This window comes from Clytia hemisphaerica, unplaced genomic scaffold (genome assembly GCF_902728285.1).
Source record: "Clytia hemisphaerica strain Z4C2 unplaced genomic scaffold, Clytia hemisphaerica genome assembly, whole genome shotgun sequence".
Taxonomy (NCBI): Eukaryota; Metazoa; Cnidaria; class Hydrozoa; order Leptothecata; family Clytiidae; genus Clytia; species Clytia hemisphaerica.
Window position 1 is genome coordinate 119,960 of NW_027103409.1, and position 15,401 is coordinate 135,360.

Here is a 15,401-nt window from a genome sequence, read left to right on the forward strand (position 1 = left end):
CGGATAACTGTACAACTAGCTCTCTTGTCTCTCTGAAAGACTTCTGGAATAGACTTTTTCAAGATACTGTAGAGCTGGATACTTATTCCACCAGTAGCATCGAACTGTGTCCCAGTCCAGTGGATGAATACTGCTGGATCTTTCTGACCTGGCACATTTGCACGCATGACATTGAGGTACGTATCCAGGAGCACTTTATTTTCGGGCGAATCAATATCTCAGCTGGCCCATAGTCCTTCGCTGTTTTGTGCTTCTTGACCAAAATTGAAGATTTTCCAGTAGCCGTTACTGTTGCCTTCTTGTATTCTTCAAGGGTCATATTGGCAACAGCACCGGCTCTGGAGATGTTTGGCACAACCAGAATTAGCAATATTGCGTCCCTGCAATTTGTAAACGTAGTCATGCTTGGAGATTATTTTTTCGGTGTATTTCCATACTGTTCTTGCAAATTTGTGATGCATCGCCGGACTGCCATACAATGTTCTGACTCCAGTGCCATCCTAAAGTCGTCGATTGACAAAACGCCCTCACCATCTTCGTACATTTTCTAAATTAAATAAAAAGTTGCTTAGACATTATAAATGACAAACCGGACAAAACACTTAATCACAGGAAAAAAATCTAATCTCTAGGTGGTGTGAATGATGAATGTTACTACCGACGAATTTTTTCGGCTAGAAATTTTGTTTTGAAAATCTAGGAAGGTAACTTCTTCATAATTTTTTAATATAGAGGGAATAAGTATACATTATTCATATCATAATTCAAATTCCTAGATGGTAAAAGATGAAGATTTTGCCATCTTGAAATTTACAACGTGGAAATTTTTCCTCAGGTAAGGCAAATTGTCACATCACTATCTTGTAGGAATTTTAATGTCGCCAAATGTAAAGTATTTTAAAATCGAAAAATCGCGCAAAAAGTAGTTATTTTGCTGTTATCTTCCATAAAAATTTAGGTTTGTAATAAAAATTATACCACAAGAAAGAGCATGAAATTCTTCATACAGTGATGTAAAAATTATCATATTTACGGTTTTTACGGTATAGTTACGGTTTTCTAAAGTTTGTAATTGCTAAAATATCCACTTTCGGATATATTTGACATATCTATAAATAGCAGTTTTTAACATCACCAGCTATTTCTAAAATCCTTTTTACAATCATATGTTTCCTCAATAGTTACTTTATCCTGGCCATCAAATGCATATTTATAACAGCAAGCAACCAGAGCCCACATATTTTCGAGCAGCCAAATCAAGATTTCAAGAACAACGACAAACAATCAGTTCTCTTTTCCACTGAATAAGAGGAGGGATAAATTCTTCCAGATTATCCATAACTTGAATATGTTCGTCCCCATTTCAAAGCAGGCAAAAAGGCCAAGTTCATGTTCTTGCTCACTCTCTTATAGTTATATTCGCTTTGCAAAAAAGGTTTTTTCACCACGTATGCAGGTCATTTTTTAGCTTTCCATTTCTGGAAATGACACAACAACTCTGTTGAGCCTGTCTTGTCAATGAAACCAGATGAAACAATAAAAATTGCCATCTTCTTTCTTTTGTTCTTTCTCTTTGCTACAGTTTCAGCTTCTTCTTTTCAACCAACATATTACACCTCTTCAACTTTTTCAAAACATTCAACGTTTCATTTTTATTTCTCACAAAAAAGTAAACATTCGAAATTGGAAAGATTCGAAGGTTCGAAAGTGTCTGTGCTTTCAATGCTCGAGTCAATGCAGCGACTTCTAAAAAGGGAGCACCATGAGAGCGCAGAGAGAGAGTTTGAGTTTTTTGAACGCTTCGACCGCGCGCTGGTTTACCGAACCAATCAGCTTTCTGATATTTGAACGCTTCGACCGCGCTCTGGTTTTCCGAACCAATCAGCTTTCTGATATGGAGCGGGAGTAAAGAAGCTAAAAATGTACGGGAACGATGGAATATCTTTTATGGAAGTTGCCCTGACTCGGAGATTTTCGGCGCCGTAGAGTGGTTCTTTTTCTCGACGAGGCCATCCTAAATACAATCTACCAAACCGATATTGTAACGCCTCTTACCTGGACGAAAACAACCGGGATCTGAATGCTTAATCCACATTTAACAGATGGGAACTGAATTTTCGTTTTCGTCATGCGCTCCCCTGGGTATATAGAATTTAAAGGTACATGCACACTATAGCAAAACTGCTTCGCTCATGTATATTCGCTTTGCAAAAAAGTGAAAATACAGTCCAGAAATCAACTATCCCATTTTGCGACCACTCATCCCAAGTTAGAGCAGTTGACGGTATATTAAGTTATTTCTTGAAAAGTTAGGTGGAGGTCGGTATTTGGTATTCAGACATTTATTTTAGGTTGATGTATCGATTAATTCAGTATTTCTTTTTTTTAACGGTCCGTATTCAATATTCCTGTGAAAAACGTGGTCGGTATTCAGTATTTCTACACTCCCGTACACCCCCTACTCTAAAGTTTATAAAATGATGCAGTGATGCTGGAACCACAATTTTGAGGATTACGATTTTACCAGCTTTTTAGCGATTTTTGCCTCGCTAATGGGCCATTGAATTTCGAATTTCAAATTTTTTAACGGCATTTGGCCGTTAAGGCTCTGGTCAAGTATTTGAGGGATGTGCAAGTTTCCATCCACTGTTGCAAGTTACATTATCTCACTGTATTACCCAGGATTGTATTCTATTATATTCCATTGATTCAGTTCTAGTTCTATTCGTTAATCGACATCATACATTACGTACACATAGTTTGCACCCCCCTTTTTAATAGGGGGATGACAATTTTTTGGGAGCCTTTGTAGGAGGGGGTACTAAGATTTGCCTAAAAAACTAGGGGATCGGATTGTAGGGGGATCAAATAATAAAGGGGGGGGGGGTCAGAAAGTTTGGTCAACTTTATCATATGCAAATGGTCTCAGTCTTGTATTCAGTAGATATATGTGCTATCAAAACATAAAAGTGTATCGTTTTGTTGAAAATGCTGGTTATAATTTGAAATTTATTGATTTGTGACCGTATACATTTGGTACTCTTTGAACACTTTGGTAGCGCTACTGTAAAGCGAGTTTAGATTTTCTGCAAAAAAGGGGGTGAAGTTTCATTTCAGAAGGGGGGATGGGTATATAGGGGGGATAAAATAAACCTAGGGGGTTCATACCCCTCTGCAAATTCTAAAAATTCATTACTGTTATCTTCTGGTTCAATCAAAATATCTAGGTTATCAAAAGCTGAAAGCTCATTAACTTCAATCATTTTGCAATATGAATGGGTAATATAAAGTTGAGGTAGAAAATATAAAGAATCAGGTCTCTCTCTTGGCAGAGATACATTTTAACTAGGTGAAAGTAAATACTGATTCCGACACAATGCTACATCTGTAACCTCTGCAAACTATACATATGGTACATATTCGTGATTTTAAACAAAAACAAGTGATACCTATGATAGACCTACCTGGTTATCAAACAGACTAATCGATCGTCTGTGGGCGATTTTAACAGTGTAGATATACAAGTCAAATCTCGTTTTTGAATCGAAAGTAAATGTTTGACTCGCTTACCTTTATAAACTCATTAGTTCCCTTACATTTTGTCTGAATAGGAGAGATTTTAAATTTTTTTTCAGGTTATATCCCATCCCCTTCCTCAAGGTGTAACTTTTTTCTCTAGGGTCTACGCTTTACTTTTGATTTGATCATGTGTTATGTACTGACTAATAATGGCAAAAGTTGCAGATCAAATAAAATGTATAACAGTCTTAAGTAGTTTATTGTATTCATCACTTTTGTATTGTTTATGACGTCATTCCCCTATCATTTCAATGTTCGTCTCATTTATCCATGTTCATTATGCTTAGAGCTGTCAAATTGATTTACTTTAAGCGAGACAATAATTTCACAGCTGTTTTAAAACGCATGCATAAACATTTTGTTTTTTTACAACAACGATTTTGATAGTAAAATTAGTAGTGTCTCAAATTCAAATTGCATGACCTTTAAACCAAACAACGATAAAGTAGCTTTTTAAAGAGGCAAGTTTCACTCGACCATTTTACTCGACTTTAGAATTTCGCCTACGTGCTCTATTCTTGCCCTGTTTTATCAGAGATAGATCCGCATCGCAGGGTGTAAAGTAATTGGCCATCAACCTTACCCTTCTACTGTAGCGTCAGGATGAGATTGAATAAACAATAACGCCGTGTTTGTAACACTGTTCAGTGCATTAATTTATTGATGTGTAGTAATGTAGTGTTCAAACTGAAAATAAAAATTGAAAGATACTAAGTCTAATGAATGAAAATAAAATGATGTAAGTCTATGAGAACAAAAGTAGAAGTAGAAAACAGCAAATGTATAAATGAATGATTGAAGTACTAATATAATGTAAAAGAAAATCTAACTTAAACTTAACTTAGGTGCCACAAATAGAGACAGAGAAAAGAAACAAAAAACTCACCAGCTGGCCTGAGGTAGAATGCTGTAAGCAGGCAGCAGAACACAGGGTGTGTCAAGACTAACACCAACTGTGTGAAATGAAAATTGAATGTGCTTGTATATGTGAGTAACTAAAGAGACTATTGATTGATTTCATTTGATTTGAGTTGACATCATGTCAGAGGAGGTCTTCACTCCTTGAAGTCTCTGTTGAAGTGAGGTCTGAGTGATGATGTGGCATTTATAGGCAGATCAAAAAGTCTAATTTACAGACCAAAATAAATTATGAGAAAAATTGAAATAAATTATAACAAAAGGAAATGCATATCAAATTGACATAAAATTAATGAATAAAATACTGACCAAATGCTTATCAAACACAGAAAAATGCAGAATAACCAAAATGGTGGGAAAAGTGAAATAAAATGCAGACCAAACAAAAACAAACAAAATGGCTGCACACTGAAAAAGGTGAGAGTGTTTGATTGACCAAAAATGGATTAAAACTAAGGTTTATGCCTTAACACTCCCCCAACAGAATGAAAAATAAGATTTTTTTTTTTTTTTTTTTTTGATATATTAGAAAATTTTAATTTTTTGAGTTATCCAATTGTTTCATCAAATCTATTTCATCCACACCACGTATCAAAACCAACGAGCGAACTGATCGATGGGTCTCACGTTTGACTTTCTCGGTTGAATTTTGATACTGCACAATAACATCCCGAATCTTTCCATCACGTCCTTTATTGATGCTCTTAACGATTCCAAATTGATAGTTTGCGGATAGGCTCGACTCCTGCTTGGTGAAAAGAACGATGTCTCCTGGCTTGATGTCATTGTCGTTTTTGAACCACTTTGGCTGATCCATTAATGCTGGTACGTGTGAAGTGAGCCAACATTCAAACCACGAGTCAAAGATCTTTTTGTTGGTTCGTAGAATCTTGTCGGTGTCATTTGTGACTGTTAAGGGCTCTGACGGTGAGCGGTCGTTGTTGCGGCCGAGGAGTAGGCGGTTCGGGGTGATCAGATCTGACATCTCGAACTCCTTGAAGTTGCCAACGGCCAATGGCAGATTGTTGATTGAGTTCGAGATTGTTGATGCCAGTGTCTCCCAATGAAGAATGGACAAACGTTGATTTCCGGCAGTTTTATCGATCGACTTCTTGATCTCCTGAATCTTTCTTTCTACACGTCCGTTGACATTATGTCCACCAACAGGACATGTCTCAAAATCGATATTCATTTTTGAATGAAGGTGTTGTTGTAGGTCGACGAAGTTGAGTTGCATTGTTTCACAACCCTTTACGAGCTGACTTCCTTCATCAACGAGAAGCTTTTTCGGGTAACCAACCTCACAGGCTAGTCGTGTAAATGCTTGAAGAAATGACGTTGTGTTGTAGCTGTCCATGACTTTGATTTTGACAGCTGTGGTTGTAGCGCAGCAGAAAACGAGTAGCCAGATCTTCACAGTGGTGCGCTTGTGATGTTCTGAATAGGACTGAAATGGTCCAGCAAGATCAGTCTGGGCGACAAAGAAGGCAGGGGCAATCTTTAGGTTGTCTTCTGAGAGTGGTCCCATTATGACTTGGAATTTCCTTTTTAATAGATAACGACATCGAGGACAAGAGGAGCGAACTTGTTTTACGAGTGATCTTCCTTCAAGTATGTAGCAGGTTTGAAGCACATAGCGCCAAGTGGTTTCGATGCCAGAATGGATTGCTGTAGGATGATTCCAGTGAACTTCTTGTACAATTGAATATGCCAAAGGTGAATTTTTGTCGATAATTGGCACACAGAAGGTTAACGCAGTTAGGTCCTTCATGATGGCGGTAGCTTTTCCAATAGCGGTGATCTGATCGGTTGGGAGGATTCTTCCAGTATAAAAAAGGATTCCATCCTTTTCTTCAGATATTTTGTTGTACTTCGTTTTGTTGGTGAATTGTTTGACTTCAGAGGTTGCCTTTTTGAAGTAGTAGGATTTGGCTCGTTCAATATCCGCATCATTTAGGAGTAGGTGTCTTTCCTTGGTAGAAGCTGAGGGATTTGGTTTGTGAAATTTTTTGAAGCTATTGATGAATTTAAGTACGTAAGCCATCACTCTGATTACATGGTTGAAATTTCTCCAATTGGGGTCGATCAAATAATTTGAGTATTTGTAGTGATTTGAAACGGCTTCTGGAATCATCGACTTGGTTGAGGATATGTAGCATTCGATACCTTCCTTGTGTACTTCTTCTCTTGACTCTTTCTTAAGATGTTGTTTCTCTTGCGCTGTCAGTGAGATGTCAGTAGTAGTCTTGGCTGGGAAGTCCGAAGGGTTGCTTCTCATCCATTCATATCCGTTGATCCACTTTGAATGTTGGTCGACATCTTGGATGGCTGTGCATCTTCTAGTGCCCAAGTCTGCAATCATGTCCTCTGATCTGACATATTTCCATTGGGATGTGTCTGTAAATCTGTGGACTTCAGATACTCTGTTTCTTGTCCATTGCTTTAAATTCAGGTGAAGGTTACAAATCCAATAGAGACTGATCTGAGAATCTGTAAATTTGATGCTCGACTTGTGTTTATCCTTCAGGGCTTGTTTGATTGTATGACCAGAGTGTGCATTGATCATCGCTGCATATAGCTCTGCACGTGGTTGAGTGTATTCATCTGAAATGAGTTTGGATCTACCAAAGATGAATTGACAGGAGAATGATCCATCCTTCTTCTTGAATCGAACATATATAGCGACACAAATGAGGCTTTTGCTTGCATCCCCAAAGTCAAGCGTCTGAATGTCCAAACTTGCAGCATCTTCTGGTACAACGGCTCTTTGATACTTGATTTGTTTGATTTCATTCATCATATCGAAATGGTCAAGCCAAATGGTCCGGATGTTATCGGGAAGAGCATCATCCCAATCCAATTTCCGAGTGACAAGGTCGTGAAGATCTAGTTTCATGGTGGCAACAATCGGTGTGATTAAACCAGTGATGTCGTAGAGTTCAGCTACCTTGGCCACGCATTGTCGTCGAGTTAGGTTCTCAGGTACCGTAGATACAAGTGTTGGTTTGCGACCTCGTGATTTTTTGGCGAAGTTGAGTTCTTGCACATCGAGAGAGATTTGATCTTTGAGTGGAAACCACTTGAGTCCAGCCACTCCAACCGATTGACCATCAGCAGATAGAGACTCTTGAGGAGGTCTTGATGAAAATGTGAAGCCTTTGAGGCCGAAGCCACCGTGATTGACAGCAACTTCTAGATCGTCTGCTATTGATTGGACTTCTGTCATGCCTGATGAACCTGACAAACAATCGTCCACGTACACATCTTCGGAAACAATCTTGTGGACGGTAGGATATCGGTCCTTGAGGATTCGGGCTGTCTCTCGCAATCCTCTCTCCGCTTGGTTGCCGCTTGACTTGATTCCATAAATGAGTGTTTTTATGACCTTCTCTTCTGGGGGCTGTGAAGGGTCCAGTGAGTCTTGCCAGAGATATCGTTGGAGTCCCCAGTGACATTGGTCCAATTTGATGGAGTTATACATTTTTTGTACATCAGTGTGGAATACCACAGAGTGGCACCTCCACCGCACAAATATATCAACCAATCGATTCATACTGTTGCGTCCTTTTGCCAAGATGTCATTCAGAGAGAATCCTGTGTCGGTGGGCATTGAGGCGTCGAATACCACTCTGCATGGCGTTGACACCGAACTCTCCTTCCAAACGGCACGCCATGGTATGAAATTCTGGTAAGGTGATTCTTTGAGGATTTGTTGAGATTCTGTTGATAGATTTTTGACGTAATCTACATATCCAAGCTTCTGAAGTTTTTGTTCCGAATGGAGGATGTCTTCTCTATCTTTGGTGTTCTTTGCGAGGCGATGAACTTGTTGGTTGTAGACCTTCAGTGCGATATGTCGATTTGGTTGCAAACGGTGTGTTGGGTCAGCCATCAGTGGGAGGGTGGCAATTGATTGGTGATTTTGTACATCGACTGTGACGGAATCATTTATGATCTGCTGCTCTGTTTCCTCCTTGATGCTCATGATTTCGTTTGGTTGGTTGCGACACGTCTCACATCCTCTACAATTAACACAGCGAAATGACCATTCGCTGCCAGCACGTTCCGCTTCATTGAATGTGATGAGCTTCTGAACATCAACATCATCGTCTTCGTCAAGTGTGTTGTTGCTAGTGACGTCACCGATGGTTGCAGAATATCCGAGCATGCGCACATCTGGGTTGACTTGATAGCCATTTCGAAAGAGAGCCAATTGATTGGAGATGAAGTGTGTGGAGAGGTGACTTGAGCCAACATTGTTGAAGACCTCATGAGGTCCTCCGATGACACCAGTGGAACCGTCTGCGTTGATGAATTGAGATCGGTATATCGTCAGTCCAGATGGAAGTTGGAAGATGGGTTCTGGGAAGTATCGCTGATATCTGATGCCCACCATAAAATCGACGTCTCCTCCAATGGATTTAGGAACGGAAGGAAGAAATTGAAGTTTATTACCTTCTTTCAAGTATTGAGTCTTGATGTCCTCGTAGACCCTTCCTTGGAGTGGGTAGCTTGGAAAAGTCTCGGTTATGCGATCCATGCAAGGTCCAGTCATCATGGCATTAACTCCGTGGCTGAGAGGAATGGAGATGGTGTATACTCCGTGAGATGTGATATTGACTGATCCACCAACACCACCCATTGAGATGTCCCCAGAGAATTGCTTGATTGCGTTGGATCCAAGATGCCTGACTGCCTCGAAGCGACTGATAAAATCGCTGCAGCCAGAGTCGTAAAAGATGGTGTACGTTCGTTTGTTGATTTGGATGGACTGCAGCATGAAGATAGCACTGTTGGAGTCGTCTGTTGGAGTTGAATGGCTTGATTTGAATGAAGTGTGGAAGATCTTTATATCCTTGGAATACGTAGGGACTGGGAGTCTTCTGATGCATCGGCTCTTATAGTGTTCGAGCACGTCTTTGTTGGTCTGGTCAAACTTGTGATCGTCACATACCAGTACATGTTTCTTCGTGATTTCGGAGTTGTGAGCCGGATTCTTGCAGATAAAGTCTCGTTGACATTTTCCTTCGGCGTGTTTGCCTCTATCCATTTGTGCTCCGGGATAAAGGCATTGATAACAGAGTCCATTGTCTTGGAGGAACTTGAAACGTTGGCTGGTTGTCATGTCGACAAACTTCTTGCATGAGAAATACTGAATTAACTTTGTACCTCTCGGACCATTGGATTTGATATGATTGGTTGCGCCACAGATGAAGCATATTGGCTCTTGGTGTTGTTGGTGTTGGGGTTTTCCATCTGACGAGCCATAGTAAGTTGACGAACCAGACTTCCTCTTGTCTTTCTCCTTGTCATTGGTTGAGTTGGATGTCTTGGTATTCGACTGGATGACAGTGACTTGTTGCTGTACCTTGATTTCTTTCTCCAGAAATTCAATCATCTGTTTCCATTTGTATTTTCCCTCTCTTGGACTTTCGCAGGTCAATGTCAGCCATCTCATCATTCGACTTTGACCAAGTTTGTTCGACAGGTGGGTTAGGGCGTCACCATAGTATAACTCGTTCTCGATGTTGTGGTCGGATGCTAGATGCATTAAGTCCCGCATGACGTTGATGACCTTGCTTAACGATTCAGTGATTTTGATGGAGTCCTTGTGCTTCAAGTCAATGGAATTGAGTTTGGACAGCTTGTTGGAAAGGAGCAGACGTCTATCACCAAACGCGTCTTTGAGTCTTGTCCAGATATCTTGGATGTCGGTTACGTTCTTGACAAGCTCCAGGGCATGTTTTCCGAGATGATTGTTTTTCAGTAAGTCAGACTGGTACGATTTTGGAATGTCTGAGAACAGTTTATTGAACTCCGAGTTGAAGGTGTAAATGTCAATGTGCGAGTCATAGCCTGTGAACGTAGGCAATTTGATATTGAGCTGACTCTTTTTAAAGTTATCAAGTTTATCAAGTTCTCTGGTTTTGATTTCCTCTTGAAGACTGCTCTGGTATGACAATCGAAGCTCTAATAACATGTTGTAATCCTTCTTCAGGCTGGCAAACTTGTCTGGTTTGATGTTGAGATCGAGGAGTTCCTTCATCTTTAGAGATAAACTGTTGAATTCTGTGCTGACGGACGATAGATCTTTCTTACGTTGCTTGAGGTCTTCATTGGTGCACTTTCCAGCAATGAACGTGATGGTGGTCTTCAAGTGCTTCATTGACTGAGTGAGATCGTCTATGGCAAACTCTGACTTGTGCTCTTGTGTGGCTTGAGATGTAGCAGAAATGGCGATGTTATATTTTGTGAGACATTTCACATATTCACTGACTTTTGATGTAATTAATGTCAATGGTTTACTATAACTTTGCTCATAAACACCATCTTGATCTTGAAGATGAAAACGAAGTTCTCTATGTTTCTCTCTGAACTGGTTACGAAGTGTCTCAATTTTGGTAGCACACGATTTGATGAGTTCTGGCGACTCTTTGATGTCATCTGGTGCATAGTCTTGGATGATGTCAAGTATCTGATCCTCAAGACCTGAGGCTGAGAACAAAATGATTTTGATTTCTGTCTCTGCCATTGAGCGAATTGAAGTGTCGGACGACGGACGAATTGAAGTGTCGGACGACGGACGAATTGAGGTGTCGGACGACGGACGAATTGAGGTGTCGGACGACGGACGGATTGAAGTGTCGGACGACGGATGAATTGAAGTGTCGGACGACTGATGAATTGAAGTGTCGGACGACGGACGAGTTGAGGTGTCGGACGACGGACGAATTGAGGTGTCGGACGACGGATGAATTGAAGTGTCGGACGACGGACGAATTGAAGTGTCGGACGACGGACGAATTGAGGTGTCGGACGACGGACGAATTGAGGTGTCGGACGACGGACGAATTGAGGTGTCGGACGACGGACAAATTGAGGTGTCGGACGACGGACGAATTGAGGTGTCGGACGACGGACAAATTGAAGTGTCGGACGACGGATGAATTGAAGTGTCGGACGACGGATGAGTTGAGGTGTCGGACAACGGACGAATTAAAGTGTCGGACGACGGATGAATTGAAGTGTTGGACAACGGACGAATTAAAGTGTCGGACGACGGATAAATTGAAGTGTCGGACGACGGACGAGTTGAAGTGTCGGATGACGGATGAGCGATAACCTTTTCTCCGGTTGATGCAAGGATGCGATAGTCAATACGATCTTTCTTCCTCGTGTTCATTGACCGCGCCCACAAACAGCAGTGATGTTGATTGAACGGTCCTGTTTGAATGTAGCGTCAGGATGAGATTGAATAAACAATAACGCCGTGTTTGTAACACTGTTCAGTGCATTAATTTATTGATGTGTAGTAATGTAGTGTTCAAACTGAAAATAAAAATTGAAAGATACTAAGTCTAATGAATGAAAATAAAATGATGTAAGTCTATGAGAACAAAAGTAGAAGTAGAAAACAGCAAATGTATAAATGAATGATTGAAGTACTAATATAATGTAAAAGAAAATCTAACTTAAACTTAACTTAGGTGCCACAAATAGAGACAGAGAAAAGAAACAAAAACTCACCAGCTGGCCTGAGGTAGAATGCTGTAAGCAGGCAGCAGAACACAGGGTGTGTCAAGACTAACACCAACTGTGTGAAATGAAAATTGAATGTGCTTGTATATGTGAGTAACTAAAGAGACTATTGATTGATTTCATTTGATTTGAGTTGACATCATGTCAGAGGAGGTCTTCACTCCTTGAAGTCTCTGTTGAAGTGAGGTCAGAGTGATGATGTGGCATTTATAGGCAGATCAAAAAGTCTAATTTACAGACCAAAATAAATTATGAGAAAAATTGAAATAAATTATAACAAAAGGAAATGCATATCAAATTGACATAAAATTAATGAATAAAATACTGACCAAATGCTTATCAAACACAGAAAAATGCAGAATAACCAAAATGGTGGGAAAAGTGAAATAAAATGCAGACCAAACAAAAACAAACAAAATGGCTGCACACTGAAAAAGGTGAGAGTGTTTGATTGACCAAAAATGGATTAAAACTAAGGTTTATGCCTTAACACTACGACTAAACGAAAAAATGGACAAAGTGAAAATTCTTTTCTTAGTGAACACTACAGAAGGTTCTTTCTCCGATGATTTTGTCGGAAATAAGCGATCGCCAACAGTGTGTTTGAAACACGCTGACCTAGTTAATATAAACATTGTTAAAAATGAATACAAACAATCAATGATATTCAGAACGTCAAATGGTAGTGTACAGACCAACGTTATATTTTGGAGCAAAATTGCTACATGGATGCAGGAAAAAATGTTCCGAATTCCAAAGAGGAGTAATCAAAGATAGACTTCAAAGGTTGATGAGTAAATCAAGTTAAATTTAACTAGTTAAAATATCATAAGATAGTTTTTTCTTTCCAATAAAAATAATGCAACTACTATAAAAAATAATAAACAAAAGTGACTTTTTCTTTTTTTCAATAAAATGCTGTTACTATTAAAAATAAAAACAAAATCAATTTATTTTCTAATCAATAAAAAAATGTTCCTACTAAACAAAAGACAAAATGAAAAGTCAGTTTTATTGCTACTGCAAAAATACAAGTTCACTTTCTTGAGTAGATAAGGTATAAGAACTGGAAATCAAGTTTCTATACGAACAAGAAACAAAAGAAATTACTACTAAATGAAAAATTAAATGTTTTTGAGGCGATACTATAAAAGAAAATCTCAAAAGTTTTCAAGTTCAATCACTCACTCCACTGCTTTGGTTAAGAATTTTCAAGTAATTCCATTTGTTCAGGATTTTTCTTGCTTTGCCTGGAAATTTGAAGCAAAATCATTTCCTTTGCATTGTACTTTATATTGAAGTTATTTAGCAGTAAAATCTCATCTTCTAAACTTTCGGGATCATTGACGTAATTTTCAGCGAAAAAAGACTTTAAAACTTCGTTGTCACACGATAGGGATACCTGAGCACCATTAATAGAAAAATCAATTGTTCCCTGAATGACGGTTTTCAACTTATTGACTTGTTGCTTTCGCTTACAACTTTTTGTTTTCGTCTTCTATTGTGATTTCAAATGAGCAGTTACTTTGACTACAAAGACGAATCTTTTCCAATGTGACAGAATCCACGGTTGGGTTTTCATAGCTCTCTCGGGGAAATGTCCAAAAAAGTAAATAAAGAAACGCGTTTCATTAGATCTTTTGCCCGCGGGTTATGACGTCAGACTGCGGTAAACGATTTGATTGGTTCTTTATTCTTTTTGATCATGAAAATCTGCCGTGAAGCCGAAAGACAGAAAAACAACAAAGCAGCGACAGGATGGAGCAAAATGGCGATCTGGAGATTTGGTGTTCAGGAACTATAGATATTGGTAGATTTATTTATGTTTAACCATTAAGGGGATTATTTTCAATCCTAGAAATCGATGGAGTATTACTGCGTTTCTTCTCCATGACCATGGTCCATGATATGATTAAAAGTAGTCTGACAGTTTGACAGTATTTTTCAATTTCTAATCCATTAAATGGATGGCCATGCAGATTCCATTACATTTTTCTAAGCTTGATATCTTCTTCATGGGCATGGACGAGAGAGTATAATATGGTTTTTAAATAAAAGAATATTAACCAACCTAGCATGATGATTTAAAAGGAATGAGCATCTTCCAGAGGGTTCAACCCCAGATTTCCAGTGGATAATTAGTTATTCAAAATTTCCAAGGGGGTTGGTGAAAAAGGTTCGTCAATACCCCTGTATAATTTTTGTATTTTTGGAATAGCCCATTATACGATACACTGGGTAATTACTCTTGCATGATATGCAAGGCTACGACGGCAGACATGTGCCCGTTGAAATAAAACTTTTACTCTTGATCTACAACTACCGTGAGATTGGGTAACTTGCATCAGTGGAGGCTAACATGCATAGCCCTCAAATGAAAGACCTGGCTGGCCATTAAAATACAACTACGCAGCTCTCTCGCAGCTCTCTACCCTACCATTTTTGTTTTGATTTAACTTTGTCTTTCATTTGAGTGCTATGCATGTTAGCCTCCACTGATGCAAGTTACCCAATCTCACGGTAACTTGTTATTCAAAACTTTATGGGCATTGGGGTATCAGTGTATTAGGTATTAGCATTGTTAGCTCGGTTGGTTAGGTAGGTGTGCGCCTTGCAATACAAGGGTGAATCATGGTACAGGTTCGAGCCCTAATGGCTGCTATTGAAATCTCATCAACATTCTCCTGGGAAGATGATGAATGAGAAAGTAACGTATCTCAACGTTGTTTCAAAGAGTTTGGCAATGAGAATACCGTGATTCAGCCATGTAGATGCAAGACGGTCTTCTAAAAATTGGAGGTAGCCATGCTGAATGCCGGCCCACATCAGTGATAACTCAACAGCATAGTTGGTGCAAGCTACAATTTGGCCTGGTTAAAATGAAATAATAATAATAACAGTGGTGTCAGTAGCATTTAGGAGTGTAAAAATGTTTTTATTTGGTTTGACTGATGGATACGATAAGGCTTACACCATTGCAGAATATAGATAAGATCTAACCCTACTTACAGCTACATTTCCAACAGTTTTTTGGTATTCTAATGGGGAAAAATGACAGAAATTCAGTACCATCATTTGGGGTTCATAACTTAGCCTTCAAACCAAAAGGATATTTCTGGTCCTTGGTTTAAACTATCCTGGGTATTCAGACTCAAAATTCTTAGTTGGACTAGACCGTAAACCAGAGACAAGACTATAAAAAACTAGACAGTAAAAAAGTTTACGGTCTGGACATCCAGGCTAGGTTTAAGCTAGAGAAGTCTCAGCATAACTTCTTTACATGCTAGAGACCTTTTCCTAATCAGGATGTCATGCTTGAATAATTAAAAACTCCATTCCAACTCCAGCACAGATTATAATTTTTT

General features: G+C 39.2%; 1 protein-coding gene and 1 long non-coding RNA gene across 2 annotated transcripts; both read right to left on the minus strand.

Annotated features, from left to right (window-relative positions):
• Positions 1-4,174: 4,174 nt before the first annotated feature.
• Positions 4,175-11,520, minus strand: LOC136797430 (uncharacterized). The gene is made up of 2 exons (XM_067054007.1): positions 4,466-11,520; positions 4,175-4,266 (listed from the first exon to the last, which is right to left on the minus strand). The coding sequence occupies exon 1, from the start codon at positions 11,027-11,029 to the stop codon at positions 5,033-5,035; it is 5,997 nt and encodes a 1,998-aa protein (XP_066910108.1). The 5' UTR covers positions 11,030-11,520; the 3' UTR covers positions 4,175-4,266; positions 4,466-5,032.
• Positions 11,521-11,768: 248 nt separating this feature from the next.
• LOC136797418 (uncharacterized) lies at positions 11,769-12,219 on the minus strand. Its single transcript, XR_010845248.1, has 2 exons — positions 12,025-12,219; positions 11,769-11,826 (listed from the first exon to the last, which is right to left on the minus strand). It is a non-coding gene; the product is annotated as an uncharacterized lncRNA (long non-coding RNA).
• Between the last annotated feature and the right edge of the window lie 3,182 nt (positions 12,220-15,401).

Excerpts from the sequence above, each read along its gene's own strand:
- LOC136797430 (XM_067054007.1), bottom strand. The coding sequence starts at position 11,029 with ATGGCAGAGACAGAAATCAAAATCATTTTGTTCTCAGCCTCAGGTCTT.